The sequence below is a fragment of the Poecilia reticulata genome, chromosome 8 (genome assembly GCF_904066995.2).
Source record: "Poecilia reticulata chromosome 8, P_reticulata-male-v2, whole genome shotgun sequence".
Taxonomy (NCBI): domain Eukaryota; kingdom Metazoa; phylum Chordata; class Actinopteri; order Cyprinodontiformes; family Poeciliidae; genus Poecilia; species Poecilia reticulata.
Window position 1 is genome coordinate 15231707 of NC_088837.1, and position 18425 is coordinate 15250131.

General features: G+C 37.7%; 1 protein-coding gene across 4 annotated transcripts in view; it reads left to right on the plus strand.

Annotated features, from left to right (window-relative positions):
- LOC145552560 (uncharacterized) overlaps positions 1–18425 on the plus strand; it is a 66879-nt gene that overhangs the window by 1627 nt on the left and 46827 nt on the right. The window contains exons 2-3 of one of the 4 annotated variants that reach the window (XR_014088649.1): positions 9999–10187; positions 10404–10461. Coding sequence is in view for 1 of the 4 variants with exons in the window: in XM_081610047.1 (XP_081466173.1) it covers positions 11526–11591 (66 nt within the window). In the remaining 3 variants the exon portion in view is untranslated. Of the gene's footprint in view, positions 1–9998; positions 10188–10403; positions 10462–10653; positions 11592–18425 lie in introns of those variants that run through there. The other 3 variants (XM_081610048.1, XM_081610047.1, XR_014088648.1) reach the window with 3 other exon arrangements.

Below are 18425 nucleotides of genomic sequence, written 5' to 3' on the forward strand. Positions count from 1 at the left end.
CCTTTTCATTCTTCTTTCTTCTCCTTCTCTCTGCCTGCCAGCTCTCTCCTCTTCCCAGCTGTTTTCTGTCATCTCATCTCTTCTCTGATTAGCTCTTCTGGTTCCATTGTCATGTCGTTGCCTCTTCCCCAGTATTTTAAGCTCCCTTCATGTTTCTTCACTGGCTCCTGCTGTTACTACTCATCATCTCCTTTATCCTCCATGGTAACCTTGTTACTGCCCTCTTACTCCTGCTTCTGATTTTTAAGTCTTCTATTTTGGTTTAATAAACTCTCTTCAACTCTCTCCATGCCAAACTCCTGTCTGCAATTTTGGTCCTATTTGCGTCATCTAGAAAGATTAGATTCGAATTTGATTGATTTCATCAATAAAAGCCTTTGAAGGAAAAAGTAAAATGTCCTACTGTTCCTAATGTTAATTTGAAAAATACAATGATGATTGATGTGTACTTACAAAGCTAATCACATTGCGACTTGCTTGGTAACTAACAAGGTGAAAATTAATCACAAATAACCTTACCTGCTATGTGCACAGTAGGTGTGATACATTGTACATCATGCTAATTCCAGCTTGTAATGTAATTGTTTTCTTAAAGACTTGCAAATGTAAATCCTCGGCTTGTTTGAAGAGAACTTTTTGTACCCTGCTGGAGGACATCAGTCAATCTGTCATATTTCACCACATTTGTCTGCAGGGGAAACACATTAACTTGCCTCGGCTGTCACGCTACACTTATAGCTGGGGGAGAGTTAGCGTCAGAGGGGATGTTAGACTTCGGCATGCCCATCTCACACTTCAAAAGAGCCGGCCAAAGTGACTCCATACGGCTAGCATTTGTGGCATGGCATGAACAGGATCAAAAGAAGGCGGTCAGTGGACCAAATAGGAACAAAATGTTTTAAATCAAGGCTTCTTTGTGTTACCAGGTACCATGAAAAGCAATAATGACAGCAGTAGAGTTATGGCTAATTATACTGGATTTGTCAGTCAGGGAAACTGTTTATTATTGCTTTGAAGTTTTTTTTTTTTTGGAGGGTATATTACACAAGAACATTCCCTGATAGTGCAGAGTTCAACACAAATGGTGGTGAATCTGTCAGTAATAGCAAACACTAGCAATTACATCAAAAGGGATATTATAACAAATGTGCATAAATTAGAATGAGATATGCAAAAATCACAAACACCCATATTTAGTTCATAGCTTGCTGGGCGGGGGGTTTGTCATGGAATTCAGTTTTGAGAATAATTTTTCCACTCAGTATGACAGTAATCCTTTTTTGTACCTAAATGTAACTGAGTTGTTTGCTATTTTAAACATGCACAATAATTTGAAACTTTGAATGCCTCTACGTTTACACGAATGCTCTTGTAGCATTATGGAAAAAATAAGTTTTACATATTTTTCCTGTTTGTCAACTTATGCTTTGTCATGGCTGCTTTGTCTCTCTTTATCTCTGTCTCTCTCTTTAAGAGAGAGAAAGGACGCTTGCTATCGCGTGCCAAGTAGAAGCCTGTGCATTCCTGCTTAACCTTGTCATTGAATGACAAGGCTGGTAGAGGTGCAGCAAGCAAACAGCTGCCAGACATGACCAGAGAAAATAAATGGGACACAGCCAGTATGTCCTTCAACATTCATCAGGATAACATTTTTCTTTGGGTAAATGTAGAAAAAAAAATGAAAACAACAATATTACATAACAGGAAAGAAAATAAACAGTCATAGAAATATATTAAAACTTTGAAAAAAAATTTTTTTCTAAAGGATAATGAAGATTTTTGTTTTAATCAAACAGTCGGTTAGCCAATTTATACCCCAGATTTGTAACTAAGCATTGTCATTTTGTGCTGTTGTACTTTGAAACAATTTTATATAAAAAAAAACCAACCAAACAAACAAACAATCAAAAAAAAAAAAAACAGTTAAACCCTTGCATATCAGCATGTTTCTGTTCTTGGTTAAGATTTTTGATGAAATCATAAAAATGCAATGTTTCAAATCTCATGTGAAAAATGATTTCATTGTCCCGAAGATTTTCAAAAGATTTATTACAGGCTTTTTTGTTCAGTCGTGGTTTTTAATCCTCATTTGGACCATTTGAGTCTTGTGAAATATCACAGATTACTATGTCAGAATATACACAAAATAACTCTAAACAACTGCCTGCTTACAAATAATATGTATTTAAGTCACAGATGACTGACTGTAAATCAACAGTTGTTAAAGAAGGTGGAGCTTAAATCACAGATTCATAATCTGACATGACTGTCATGGCACAGAACATAAAGTTGCGAACGGGTGTCAGTACATAGTGAGGTCTATATGTTGTAGAGCTATCTGCTATCGGTACATGTTAGCATAGGATTGTTTTGTTTTTTCATTGCATCCATTCAAACATTAAAGGAAACTGTTCTCAATTGGAGATTTCACTGTACTGAAGTGCTAGTAAATTATATGCAAGTTTGATAATGTTTAAGGCACTCATTTTATAATTCTGAACTTAGTTCTGCTCACCAAACTGACATCCCTAGTGGAAATTCCCACTTCAAATGAATTGTTTGTTCTATTTTCGAGTGGGAATTTGGAAAATCTGACTTCTGAGTATAAAGCGAGTTCCCCATACGGCTGACTCGACACGCAATGCACTAAAACTCAAACAAGCTGTTGAATCCTCCAGCTGCATTACTGAAAATTTGTATTGCGTATTCTGGATGCTTATTTAAATATTTTCTTGTCTAGCCGATTTGCCTTACGAAAAGACACAATGGCTCCTTCACCAGCTTTGTTTGCAAATTTTCAGAGAAAACTTGCTTCACCATAACGTTGCCATGTTGCCAGTCAGTCTCCAGGCACACCTTGGGGTGTGAGGAAGGACAATCGGCTCTTTCACAGCTCTGACCCAGCTGTCACACCTTCTATCAGGGGCTCCATGGACAAAGACGATTGTTCCCAGAGGAGCAGCAATGAACTGAGCGTCACACGATAGACAGACAAATCGCAAAGGTTGAAGTTACAGCAGAGCCAAGGGAGTTGTAAAAGTCTGTTTGGTCGGAGCATTTCGCTGTCTTTCTCCCAGTTCAGATTCTGCGAGCCAACAAACAGTAAAGAAGTATCCATTCTTTCTTTCAGGTTGGTTGCTTCATACTCCCAATCAAATAGCCCCTTTGTCTCAATGTTTTGTCCAAGCAAAGCTGAACAGTACGCTGCATTGACGAGACGCAGACAGATTATCTTGTTTGAATGGCTTTTCCAGAGCAACAGAGAGGCCAGTATAACAATAGGTAACTTGTTGTAGGCACAACAAATCTAATATTCATTTAACATAGCCTTGTTGTAGGCTATCCGTGGGGGCTGCTCGCACTGGTACAGTAACTGTTTGTATTTGCATAATACACTTCACCTCAGCACAACCGCTAATTGGGCCAGTTAGATAGAGCAAAACGGCCTCTGATAACCAGAGACCGAAGCCGGGCGGCGAAGGAGACAACAATGCAGGGATTAAAATAATGTATTTTGTCTGCGCAGTGTGGATTCTGTTTGTGTGCTTTCTCAAATAACAATTATACAATTTATTTTGCATATATCTCACAAAAAGTTAGCAAAAGTCGGATTTGCAAAACTGGCATAGGCACGATGGGCTGCTTGCGGTGTGTTAGAACGTGTCAGACCTCTCCTCAAGCAAAACAGTTTGTGTTGGAGAGCAGCTTTAAGGAAGTGCGTGACAAAGGTTGGCACAGGTAACAAAGCTGGCTCTCATACTCCAGATTTGGGCTTGTTTTATTACCTTCTGCAAGAGTTCAACATCTGTTAGATAGCAATCACTCTCACACACATCAATGATACCCACACGCACTATTTTATTTTTGCTTAAACCTGTACATTGAGCTGGCACAATACATCAAAGTAAAGTTCCTAAAAGTTAAAACTTACCGACAAAGTCCATCTCTGTTAAAATACATAATATAGTAAAAACGGTTAAAGAAACCAACATTTTCTAACATCCATTATTTTTGTCCCCTCTAGGGCATTGTAGAGCATCAGCAGTCGTCTGCAGAGAGAGATAACTATGCACGAATACACAGTTTGGTAATTCAAAGATTCCATTTACACTAACATGCATGTATCTGGACTGAAGGAAGTAGGAAAATATTAAAACTCATTACAAAAATCCCCCAGCAAATATTAAACTGGAACCCTTCAAGATGTGAAGCAAATGTGCAAACTACTTCATGTTCAAATCCTCTCTTTTTAATTTTTCTTTGTTCGTTTGGTTGCTTAAGTAAACAGCAGGTTGACCAAGTAAAATGCATTGGGATGTATCGAACTAAGCTTTATAATTGTTGCTGTGTTGGTAAAAATTGTGTCATTGTTGCTTTTTCGCACACCTCCCTCACAAACACAAAACCAAGTGTAACAAATTGGAACATTTCAGATAATAAAGTGGTTACCGTGTTAATAAAAATAAAAAAAAATATGTATATTCCTCAGCGTACTTTCAAGAACAGCTCCTGCCCTTTGAGAACTCTGAATGAATTGGACGTTCTTGATGCTTGTTGAACATTCATAACTTTTCAAAGTAAATCCACGCCAAATAGAAATTTTTATTGATACATTTCTGTTTGTTGATCAGATCTTAGATAAATCTTTGGCAGTCGGTACAGAAAGAGTTCAACCTCTATAAAAGAATAAACGTCAGTTTTTCACTTTGTTTTGCCCTACATATGAAAATTCTGATATAACCGGATAAAATGTACCATAGCTAGAAACCAAATTCTGCAAAGAATCCGACTTATGTACTCAAAAATATGACCATTTACTCTCATATCAGTTTTTTTTTATTTACTTTATATTTGTCTTTCAGTTAGGTTAACTTGTCTTCTATACAGCTGCATAAAAGAATAAATAAATACATTAAATTAAAAATCTTTACTACTTTTTAGATCACTACATACATTTTTGGATTCTTGGGTTATGAAAACTGCATGGAGATCTGTCATGAATGGCAGCAAGACAGACTTGAACAGGCAGATATTACTTGAACGTTTCAAATAATAAATCCCACAGAGAACTACAACACTGCCACATCATCCCACTGACCTGCCAAACAAGCAGACTGGTGATTGGTTCACTGGAACCAACTAGTTTCACCACAACTGCACGGAAAAGTTGACAAAAAGTATATTTTTATTTACAGCATAAAGAGTAAAGGAACGAGCTAACCATAAAGGGAAGCACCAAGTTCTCATACTATGTATATTATATGCCTTTGTAGAAGATTATTATTAGAATTTCCTTTTAATTTGTATAGCAATGACTACCGGGCTGGCATGTCATGTCGTCATGAAACAGACAAAATGATGTTCATGAGAATTATAAACATGCATGAAAATCAAATGAATAAAACATAAAAAGAAGTTTAAAGCCTTGTAATAATTCATTTATTTACTAGCTTTTTTCAACCTAGGGAAAAAACGAATATATTGCACAATTCAGACCATCATCTTACCAACGTTATAAGTTAAACGTAGAATAGCAGAACTTAATGAAAACTCAAAACATTAAAGTGAACTTGTAGAAAAGTTTTAAATTTAAGCAAAACCCAGAGTCCTTTTACCAGTCAGAGAGCACATAAAGCCACCACTCAAATAAACTTCATAACCTCCATAGGAAACAGGTGCTGAGTCAGTGAGGAAAGGAATGTCAGAAGAAAGGGGAGGGAAGGATTGCTTGTCGGTGTGGGTATGGGTAAGAAAGAAAGTGTGAGATGAGCGTACATGGGTGCTGAGAATGTGTGTGTGCGTGTGTGAGAGAGTGTGAGTAATAATGGAGGAGAAGCTGAGGAGCAGAGGAGAGAACAAGGGGAGGAGACTCTCTGGGGGTTGCGTGCGGACATCAAATGTTTACCTGTAACAAAAAGAAAGGGGAAGGTGTAGAAGGCAGAAAAAGGAGAGGAAAAAAAGGCCGTGGTTTACAGGGGTGGGCGGGGACCTGTGAGCTTCGCACGCAACTTAACAATACTACCTTTATGAAGACTGTATTGCATTAGTCAGAGAGCCCACGCAAACACACACTCGCGTAAAGTATCAGAGACACGCACACATGACGTTGAATTAAACAGAAATAGATGACTGAATTCCTGGAGCTTTCAGATGCATAGAAGAGGAATAAAAAGGAAATGTGACTTAATAACACGGAGATATAAAAACCAAACATCTTGAAGTTATATTAGTCAAAAGCTATAAATGTGAAATGTAACTTTTATTCCAAACTTTCCATTTGGGTTTACTGTTTCTTTTGTATCATATGCTGACCTTCAAACTGAATAAACGTCAGCATTCAGACCATACGGGTAAATTACCAATAGGCACTTTTACTCTCACTGTGGTTCTTTCTTTGGCTTTTTATCTCTGATCTGTAGAATCGTGACTCTTCATCTTAAGCTTTCCTTATCTGAACTCTAAATAAAGAGCCTGGAATACCATTGGTTGTTGTAGATGAGATAACACATTGCTATTAACAGTTGTGTGCTTGTTTAAAAGTTATATAAGTCTTACACATCATCTTTAAAGTCCTAATAAAGAGGATGCTTATTTTCAACTTGGATTAATATATTGGGAGTGCAGTTTACATTTGCGTCAATGGCGATTGGCAGCTAGCGTGTAAAAGGCGGCGTTATTTGGCTTTAACCCAGCGCGCCTGCGGTCGGAACGATATGTGTACTATAAATAATTTGGCTGTTTAAGTCGTGTGATTGTGTGAGCTGAGATAGCGCGAGAAAGCTGCGCACACACACACACTTAGATCTGAGCTTTCTCCCTAGTGAGTGTCTTCAGTCAGAGCACAGGTACAATAGAGAGCATTGTTCAGCTGGCAGGCCCCTGCGTGCCGACTCCCCCTCCATACCTGAGCACAGAGACAGGTGTATTCCTCCTAGTCACGCAAATGCCCTGCCACACTCCCAGCTCCCGGCAGAATGCTTGACACCATCATCAGCAACGCCCCCCCGCCCTCCCGTCCCCACACGCACACAGGGTGAGTCAGAAAATTATCATATTATCTTAATCAAGATCTTTCCCTTTTAATATTTTACACATAAAATAATTCTGACTGAACATCAGAAGGTTGGTTGAACTCAAACATCCTCTCTGGATTGGACTCCAGTACTGTGCAGGTCCAAAGTTTACATGCTCTCATTTTGTGCATGAATATACAGTATTTCTTTATTTTAATGTTTCAATGGTTAATCTTATTAGGTTTTTTTATTAGAATAGAAATTATACACACAGGCTCAAATATGCATTATCAGCCCAACTAGGATTAGGTGAACCTCTATCACTCATATGTTCAGCAAACATTTGGCAGAAAGGGTAAGGGTTAGAAATTTAATTTATAATATCTCACATGGAAAAGCTAAATGTCTTTTGGTGAAAGGTTTTATGGTCAGACCTCCTTTGCAGTTTTCAAAGAGAATAGTGAGGTTTGTATGTGTACAGTAATCAAGAGACTTTCCTTTTTTTTTAACAATTTCTGCAAAATAGCATAGCAATGCTTTCAGTGGAGAGGGATAAATTATGACACACCTCAATTTTATTTATTTTCATAAAAGGTTAAGACTGATGTAGTACATCTGGTGCAAATAATTAGGTATTTGTTAGTATAATGAAGGAGGTTAGCTTTGTTTAAATCACAAACATTCAGTTGTGTTTCTTACTGAGGAGATGAAAAGAACAGTCTCGTGCATTCAGTGTAAAGGTTGTAGTTTAGTAGTCTGGTAAGGAACATGTGGCTTCCCTTGAAACCAGTCATATCATAAAATAAAGACAAAGATTTGCAGTAATTAAATCATTGAAACCTACAATAAATACATATGTAGAAAAAAAAAAACCAAAACACACCAAAAATACAATATCTTGTAGATTTTATGCTCTGGTTGAATCAAATATAAAGGTATAAAGATGTGTCTTGAGCAGTGATTTAAATATTCATGTTGTGTGATCATTGCATTTATAAATCAGCAAACTTTACCATGATTTTTTAAAAGAAAACCTATTTGTCAGGTAGAATTTAAACTGGTTTAAAGCAGGGCTTACAATGTCAACACACTTTTAGCAACAACATACTGTATCAAAGGCGACAGATAGATCTAACAACAACAAATTTCAGTGTCAGTGCTAAATAAATACATTTAAAATTCTTTAAAATACGTATTTGGGTGCTGTGCCATCTTTAAAATGTTACTGGGGTTTTCAATGTAAATGTTGTTGGTGACATGAAATATATGCTGAGCAATTATTCTGAACAAAAGATTTCAGTGTACAGAATCTTTTTAGCTGATATGGATCTAAAAGTGGCTGGAGGCTGATTCAGTCATTAATTACAGCTTGCTTTCAAAGGTTGTCTCTTCTTTAGATCTGACTCTGTGAGTTGCTGGAAGGAATCCAGCCTGATCAGTGTCATAGTACAGAGGGATTAGCTCTTTATCCTGTGCGCTTATGAAGAAAATGTGTACACAGGACATTTCTTGCAATGCTTAGGATTTATGCTGACCCATTCTCATGTTCAAAAACTTACCCTGGCCACCCTGAAACCGTGTTGTGACCCATGCTCAGCTTCATTTAAAATGTTTCTAAACTGTGGTCAAGAAAACAGACAGAGCTCTGCAAGTCAGCTGAACGTAAAATTGCATCAGGTGCCAACATATAGTGTAGCCTTAGCTTTTCTATTCGATTTCCTAAATCAGTGCTCTTTTAAGCTAATCAAAAGAGACATATGATTGTACAAAAAAAGTTATATATATATAATATGTGGAGATAATAATACATTTTTTTGTGGTCTTATCTTTAAATCTGTCTTGTTCCAGTACCAAATACCACTCGTCTCATGTTAAAAGATGCTCTGGAAGTCCTTGTAGAGAACGCATTTATGCATCCTTTGGTGCCTTCTGGTCTCATAGACCCTTGTTGTCTATCCTGTTGCTGAAGCTTGGCCACTCAGAGCCACATAAGGAAACATTTGTTCCCACTCTGGTTGAATGGAGCCTTGTGTTGGAGGTAGTCAAAGAGATACAAGGGGATAGGACATCCAAACAGTCCAACACAAGAGCTCAGCTCTGAAGCCCCTCTCTGTCTGAGCTGGGCTAGTAATGAATGTGCTTCAGTCTTAATCACTCTCAGAGCTCACGCTGGAGATATGAGTGACTTGATTGTCCTCTGTGTTTTGTATGGCGGTCATAGAGGCTGTGGCTTCTAAATATTTCATCAGACTACAGCAGATTCCCATGGGCTGTCAATTTTTGCGCTCGCATCTCTGAGAAAAAAAGACTAACTAAAGACTAAATACATGTTAAGGGTTCTTAAAATGAGCCAGATGCTCCCTACATTATTTATATCTAATTTTCCCTGGATTTTCACATGCATTCCACCCCCATCTGTCTGAGGAGATGGGTGGAAACTTCGGAATGATTTTTTTGTTCTCTGGAGATGATTAGCCCTGTCACACCAATCTGGAAAACATTTGAGTGCTGATTACTACATGCCTACAACTGGGCACACACACATTTGCAGACTCTTGCATCCACGCATGGTACGATTACAGACACGTGCATTATGTGAACAACATTTAATCTTGCTGTTTTCTAAAACTGAGCGTTAAAACAAGGGGGGCTTCCGGCTATGTTATTTGCGTTCACCACATAGTTTTGGTTTTAAGACTGCTACCAGTTAATTACCCTTATAAGATATCTGCCTCTGCTAATCCTTAATTCAGTCTCAACTCATCAATAATGAACAAAGTGAGAAACTGTGTGAGAGAAGCGAGGTCAACACAGTGAACCAGACAAAAATGCATAACCCTCTTTTGCTTTTTCCTTTTTCTCTAAAGGAAAAGAAAACCCTTCACACAGCAGCGGTGGCTCAGGAATGTGAGGCAGGAATGCTGTTGAGTTACTATAAAGGGGGTTTGATCACTGAAAACAATGTCTTTGTGTTTTCATCTCCAGCTCTAGTCACGCAATGCCGTGGGCGCAAACCTCAGCAACTTTTCAACCCTGCACACAAGAAAGCCATCAAGTACCTGCAATTGACAGAATCGCGTGCAATTCAGGTACTCCTGGACTCTGCTGGAGCAAAGCCAAAGGAGCTTAGGAAAAGCTGGAGTGGAGCTTCACCTGCTGCTGCACAGATAGAAAGTATGAGCGTGTGAAATGAGGTGCATTGTAACTCTGGTGACATTACCTTTAGATTATTATTGCAGAGCACAGAAAGTAGAAAATAAGCTCTGTTGCACTACCTTAAGCAGGTATTACAGGCAATCACTTAACAGGTTATAGCTATTCTTTCACTCTGCGCTCCACTCCTTAAAATCCAGTCGTCCTTTTTGTTTTCTCTCTTCTCCATGTTTAAAGCAAGCAATGATCCCAGATATACAAGCAAGCCTGGAGGTGGTTAAGACATGAAAGTGAGGTAAGAGAGACAAGAGATTCATTCATGGGAAGGTGACTCAAGGCATCTCTGTATCTCTGCGCAGCGACAGATGATCATTATTACTCACACACACTGCTCACACGCAACCTGGAGTCAGTCCAACAGATGATAAGTGATTATATTGAGAATATAATAGTTTTAATTTCTGACCTAAAAAAACAGTTTTTGTTACCAGAAAGTAGCACAGACTTTAATTTTAGTGCTAGTAAATATTTAGCAAAAAAAAAAGAGTTTATTTTATGTACATTTTTAATTTTTTAAGTCACTTCCATCTTCAAAACTGTTTTTGTTTTTCTTTTTTTTTTCAATACATTTGGCGTTTTTTATATGAACACAATTTTAATCAGTGCAACATATGCATTTTAAATATAATATTTTTTGTCCTCCTACCTTCAGAAGTGTTTTACTTTGATGTTGGTCTTTCGTGCTGCAGATCGCTTTCTCAACTTCATTTACCATAATGCCTTTCGCGCTTACGTCACCTGTCAGAAGCATGTGTCGCGCTGCTCTGTTCAAACTATGGCTCATTGAGGCTGCGGCTCTTCACGGGGGAGTATCATAACAGCGGAGCAGCAGAGGAGAACATCACTGACCTGAACAATAAGAGGATCCAACATCTTTAAATCCTGAACGGAAGTAATCTGGACCAGTTTGATCCAATTTGGATGAGGATTTATATGCCGGATTTGAAGGTTTACAGCCAAGTTATGTTTCAGCGCTGACACGTGTGGGGAAAGTTACAATTTCTGTCTTCATCTGTTCGCATCAGCTGATGGATTAAAACAAAGTACAACTATGGATCGTTTTGAACGGAATAGAGGGTTTACTCTTCCCGGGATGAGTTGGATCTATTCCTGTCTTGCTCCCGGTGTTGGACAAGTCGGCTCACGGACACTCTTTTCTCTTGGGAGACACGCATGGTCCAGAGTGGTCAATAAGAAGAGATTTATGGCCACCTTACAGTTTTGGATATCTGTAACGTATGCAGACTTGTGGATTTGGACGCATAAAAAGGAAAGATATATGGAGAAATATCCTGGAATATGAAAGCTGTCCTTAGAGGATGTCCAGCGACTAATATGACCAATATGATTCTCCTGAACAGACAGGTATGTGGGGAAAAGTCAACTTCTTGCTTTTTGGTCGTAAAATGTTAATATGAAATTGCTGATTTTTTTTCTGAAGCTTTTTTCTGAAGCTTATTTGGTGAATAATTGTTTAGCTTCTCCATTAGATGCACATTTGGAATAATCTGTTATTTCCAGAGTGTCTGTTTTGGTCAAAGGTCCCACCGTTATCTCCCTAACACACCCTTTTGGCCAATTTCTTGTACCAAATTGCACCGTAAAGTTAAATTCTATTATGTGACTCTTAATAGTTGATTCTGCTGAGTGGCAGTTTAAAATATTGACATAATAATAATTAATAATAATAATAATAATAATATTGTTAAAACAAGCTTTTTTAATCAATACAACTGGCATTGAATTGCATACATTTTATCTGGGTGAATTTTAATCAGTTTCAGTGGAAACAATGCAAGTCCAACAGCAAAAAGACACATAAATCATGAAAAATCCAACCAATTATTAATTTTAGGATCATTTTGGTCATTGGTTTTACTTACCAGGATAAAAAATATATATATTTAAGGCACAAAATGTTGAAATAATTCAAATGTCATGTGAAAACATTTCCCTTGTCAACCACTGATATTTGCTGGTGCCTTGACTTTAGCATCAACATTTTCACTAAACTAGGTGCAACTGGACATAAACTTTAATATTGACACTACAGATGTCTCAAGGTTGGGTATTGAACCCAAAATGGCCTTGTTGAGGACTGTAGCCTCTGAAAAGAGGTGACTATTCTACCTCTACACTATGCAACAACTTCTGGATAAAAAACATCAACAAACAACAACAAAAAAAATAATATTTCAAATGTAACAATATGATATTTAAAAAAATTTATGTGACAACCACAGCTAAAGAGGTATTGCTTTGTTGCCAAAGACTGCCTTGCTAGTAAGTTTTGCTATAGCTTTAGCTGTGTCCCTAAAATAGCTAACGCAGCTAACGCAGCTAAAGCAGCTAAAGCAGCATGCAAACCTAAATTATTGCTTCAACACAGAAGGTATTCTTGTAAGCTAATGTTTTCATCCATTCATTAAATAATTCAATCAAATAAGCTTTACTGCAGTCTGCTGGACACTGCATATGACATATGGAAATGGCTAAAGTGTAACTTACCCAACAATTTTCTAAAATTCTAATTAAAATATGTTGGTTTTTGCAGACCAGGCAAATTTGTTAGAATGTATGCAATTTTCAATATCCCATTTACAAACTTATATGTCTGGTTGAATATAAAATAATTTACATTGCTATAATTTGACAGCTTCCAAAATGTCATTTTATAGTGTATGTAAAAATGATCTGTACGTGTTCCGGGAATAACGCATAGAGGCTGCTCTGTTTGAAATATTGGGTGTGGGTATCTAATCACACTTCCTCTAATTATGTTATATAACAGGTTGGCACGTTCAGTGTCACTGCAAACCCATTGTTTAAAATTCAGACATTTATATAGAGTAGCCATGCACCTGTTTAACATCCAAGCTCTGACCTGTTATAGGTTGTTAAAGATTACCTAGAACCAAAATATGTATGCATAGTGTGGGTCATTACAAGCCTTCGCCTGGTCTACAGTGACTTCACTCAGGTGACAGTAACCTGGTTGTGTCAGGATCCTCCTGTGTTGTCAAGTGCCTTTCATTAACAATGGCTCCCTCTACCTGACAATGCAGGTGTGCTTTATCTTCTCATGCACCTCATCTGCAGTACAAAACAAACAAAAAAATACTCCCTTTGTTTAAAGCTGAAAAAAATAGTTCTACTGTATGCATGCGTAGAGACTAAAGGAAGTTATCACCCTGCCTTTTTATTAAAAATCTTCTCCAAACAAGACCCCCTTTCTCTGCTGAAGAGGGACCCTCTGTCTAATGCCAAGTGACTCTCATGGCCGGCATTGACGGAGGGACACTCGTTGCTCAAAGGGGACTGAAGTGTCAAATAAACTCGGTCAGAGCCCCCCGACACACAAGAATTCCTTTATCTGGCACCCTGGGAGGCAGACAAAGACAGACTTGTGTGTCAGTGAGCAAGCCTTGACTAAACATAGGATTTTTTTTTTTTTACGCTTCTTCTCACAACTCCGGTCTCCTCTTCCTCCTCCTCCTTTTGTCATTTAACCAGCAGAGCGGGAGCGTGTCTGTTGGTGTGACCCCTACTCGCACAGCATCTGTACATGTAAGGCTCATCTCACCCAAAAATGGACACCATCTATTGGAAAAATATGCACATTCATAGATTTATCTTTACGTTTGATTCTATAGTCACGAATTATAACTCAGAAATTCACTTTCCCTTTACTCTGTGTGTGTGTGTGCCGGCTGCACTGTCATATGATATACTTGTGGCGAACCGCAGCAGAAAAACATGCACACCAGAGTTGGACGTAGCAGCCCTGGTTTTATTTTGCTAACCAGTTTAGCGGAAATTTCTCATTACTTGTGCTTCTGCTGTTGGATGTGTTGTCTCGTATTTCAATAGAGTGGATGGATTTTGCAGTTGTCTTATGAGGCTCCATTCCTGATTTCAAACATTTCACTTAGCTGAAAACGATGCTTGATAGATCAATGAATTTAACTGAACCTTAAGTGTTTGTAATCCCATGGTCAATGTATTTGAAAATGAAACTTTGTAGCAAACTTGGTAAATTCAAGTGGCCCAAGTGAGGCACATGTGCCTTAGCACACCTTCTGGGCATGCTGATACGTGCTCAAGGAGAGTAAAATAGCCCCCCTTGCATAGTGCTTTAGGCAAACAGATAGAGTTGCTGTGGTCGTTTGTGTTAATGGTGTGTTTATGAGCTTAGGGTGAGTAGTGATTTCTATTTATGTCTGGTTTCCTGACTTTGATTGAGATCAATGGTGCAAATACAGCACCTGAGCTTTGAATGAGTATTTTGAAACCTTCACTGAGCAACATATGCTTGTTTTTTTTCCATCGCAAAAATAAATGATTACATCATGTTATGAATGGGCAGAAACGTGCATCGCAGTATAAATCTTTCTTGCGTTGGCGTTGAATGGGAGGTTTTAAACCTCCCATTTGAAATGCCTCTTGTATACCTTTGCCTGTGGAGCACTATTTAAGCTCCGCTCAAGTGTGTTTAGAATCGGCTCTAAAGTTTGTCTAAACAGGAGAACTGTCATTTATTAGTCGTGCAGGAACAATGGGGAGCTTGTCTCAGGGGTGGTGGCGGTGGTGGTGGTGGTGGGGGCTTAGTTAGGTGGGGGGATGGGGGGGGTTGGTGGAGCCAGGGGAGGGTGGCCTGAGATTGGGCAGCAGCCTCGGACCAAGAACAAGCCCCTGTCTGATGAAGAGAACTGCTGACCCTTCCTGAGCAAAATGGCACCTTTGTTTCGAGGTGTATGTGTTTGTGCCTATTTGTTTATGTGCGTGTGAAAGAGAGAAGTGGAGAGGTTTCGAACAAGCTTGGAGTGACGGTGTTTTATTCCCCATGTGCTCCACTGAGGATTTTTCCTCCCCCTTAACTTTTGAGATGGGCTCTTATGTTGTTTGCAAATCTCATTCCTGTCCACCTGCATGAAATATGAAAGTTTAGAGTAAAGATGTTCTGAAACAAAGCTTTCATCTGTTTTTTTTTCTTGCATTATATCCTTCAATTGGAGTGTCAAGATTCCTCTCATTAACCTCTTTGTCACAGATACCACACACAGCTTTATCCTCCTCTGATGCTATGACACCAGATCAGCCTTTAGACTAATTAGCTATTTTTTCTGTTTTTCTCTGGATCTTTGCCATAGTTGTGCCAGCATGCTTCTTTGTTTCCCTTTCTGTAGGCCCACAGCAGTCGCTCCCTCAGTAGTGACACTTATTAGTGAGGGGTGCCTTTATTTTAGTGAAGCAAAGACTATAAATGAGGGTAGAGAACCAGGAGGACAGTGGACGCTGGAGAGAAACACCTGTAGATTTAAGTTTTCCTTCTTGGAAAATGCAATCAAATCGGGTGAGTGTGTTTATATTTGGGATTGAGAGGAATTATGCTGGTTTGAGAAGACTTGTGCTTCACTAAGCGTGGTATAGAGGGATTTCTCTGGGTACTGCATCTAAGTAACATTTTTAAGAAATATGTTGTAAAGGCCTCATTCAACGTTACTACTTGCCCTTGACCCGACCAAGCACAAGTGCACAAACTGTAGAGCAAAGTTACACAGCCCAGCAACGGGGCATCTGTGTCTGCACTGATGGAAAATAGCACTCCGTTCAGAGTCAGGCTCAGACTATCTGCAAAAAAACAAAGACCTGGTGGAATTATCTATGTATTTGAAAAGCTTTAAATTCCAGACTTTTCTCCCAAAGTGACTTTGCCATGTATCTCTGTCCTGAAGGAGGAAAAAAAAATACTAGTTGTGTGTTCCTTACTCACAGCTGTCTCATTCCAGTGCATCAGTGGTCATACATGGCCTTTTCTCTGCAGATCATGGTTAACAATGGCAACCTCACTTCATTTTAATGACCCATGCCTGCATAAATGACCTATCCTGTTTTTTCTCAGGAAGATAAAACAAAATGCTTTGTCTTATTAAAAACAACAACAACAACAAAAAAACAGAACATGACATTTGTGACCTCTTTGCAGACCTTTTTGAGCTCCTTTTTGCACCTTCTGTAAAGCATTATCTTACTTTCCAAATGTCCATTTACATTACAGTGTGACTGGAAGCACTTCTTTCAATGAAAATACTGGGAAATTTAGACTTGCTTCTGAGATTATTAAGTAAACTTTTAGTTTATAAGAAGATATATCTGGAAAGTTGCAATTGGTGTGTTTTACAGAACTGACGCTGTGATGAAAAAAATGGTGGCACTAATACACGCATTTCTTGTACTCTGCTGCCCCCTTGTGGACATTCTACGCAACATTTTACACTAAAGTGAGAGTTCACTTCTCTGCAGTCCCCATTTTGGCCAGTTCAGTATCCATAGCAGTACTCCTAAAACTTTTAAAGAATATAATGTAAAAAAAAAATTTTTCAACAGTAAAAATGTAATAATTAAAAATCCTTGTTCCTTTGATGTTAAAAACTTATTTTATATATAAGAAAATTAATAAATTCAGGCCATGAATTATTTTTATTGCTACAGAGTCATACTCAATAAATTAGAATATTGAAAAGTTATTTTATTTAATCATTTTGATTTCACTAATTGAAATACTTTACACAGTTCACAGACTGTTTGCGCCTATTTTAAGTGTTTATCCCTGTTTATTATGATAATTTTCTGCTTGTAACAATGAAAACAACATTTAAGATTAGAGTATTACATCAAGTCAATAAAAACTATTTTAATATAGAACTGTATGCCTTGTGAATAGTTTATGAACTACTTGAAAGATGCAATTTATAAAGGTACTTTAAATTTGACAAATGAGTCGAATCATAATACATGTTCTAATTTATTGAATATGACCAGACATTAAATCCATACTTCAACATATACACTGAATAAATATCAGCATGTCCTAAACTTGCTTACAAATATAAACCTGTCTTATCACATTATTTTTAATTTCAGTTCAGTTTTTAGATGTTTATAGATGAATTTCTTTGTTCCTGAAATCAGAACATGCCGTCAGACCAATTACATATTAATGACAGCTGCTCTAAACTTTGCATAAGGTAGCAAATTAATTAATAGTAAAGGTAACTTACAGATACTTTGGTAAAGTAATTCGATCTTGAAAGTTCAGACTTTGGTTTTCCAGCAAACGTGACACAAGTAGGAAAATAAATGTCATGACAAACATTATTAGGGCACTCCAAAATAAATATGAAATGTATAAAACTTAACTTAAACTAATGTTTAAGCATTTATTTTAGGGCATCAACTTAAGTGGCCGTATCTCTTAGAACAGGACCAACAGCATCTCTTTATGTTCTACTGCATGTTTTTGCAGGGATTTTTCAAATTAGAATATTATTTTCTTTGTACCACTAGATGTCACAATTTGGTTATTTTTCTACATAAAATTGGTAGCAAATCACAACCATGAAAATATATTTGTCTTTAAAATATCAGGAGAAAACCTTGAAAGAGAAAATTATGTGTGAACTGTTTCCATGACTTCTGTTTGCATTTGCGGCAAAATTCATTTTTAGTTGCTGACAATGTTTTAGTCACTAACATAAGAGGGAAAATGCACTTATTGTAACAAGTGTGCTTCATTTCATTTTGTAGCTGAGGCAGATATGGCGACAGTCCCTGCCAGGTTGAAGGTATAAGAATGTAACAAATACCGTTTTACATTTTTGGGCAACAAAGTGCAAGACGTAATGGGTTAGACAATTTGAAATATGAACGGCTTCTTTAACAGAAAGCTGATTCTAATCGAGCTGTAAGAAAATTTCCAATCCCCACTGGTTGCAGCTCATTTTTCCACCTCTTGATTTCGTTATTGATATGCATGGCTGAAACTTTAGACCTAAGAGCTTAAAGTCCTACTTGTTTACAAAATCCATCAGATAGAAAATGTTTTTCCCAAACCTTTTGAACCTGTTCTTTAAAAGTGTCTATCAATTTACCCAGAACTAATTACTTGTGTACTGCTTACCTCAGGGATTATAATATTGGGGGTTGGATCCTCAATTTGAAGGCCTTTATAAGTATGTACACATAGTCTTGCATATTTTAGGATCTTAACTGAATTTCAGTAACCAGTTTAATATGCTACTGTTATTTAGCAACATGCTGCTGTTTGTAATATCTAGGCATACAATTCAGATTTATGTTTTACTTTCTTCATTCATTCATTCATTCATTCATTCATTCATTCATTCATTCATTCATTCA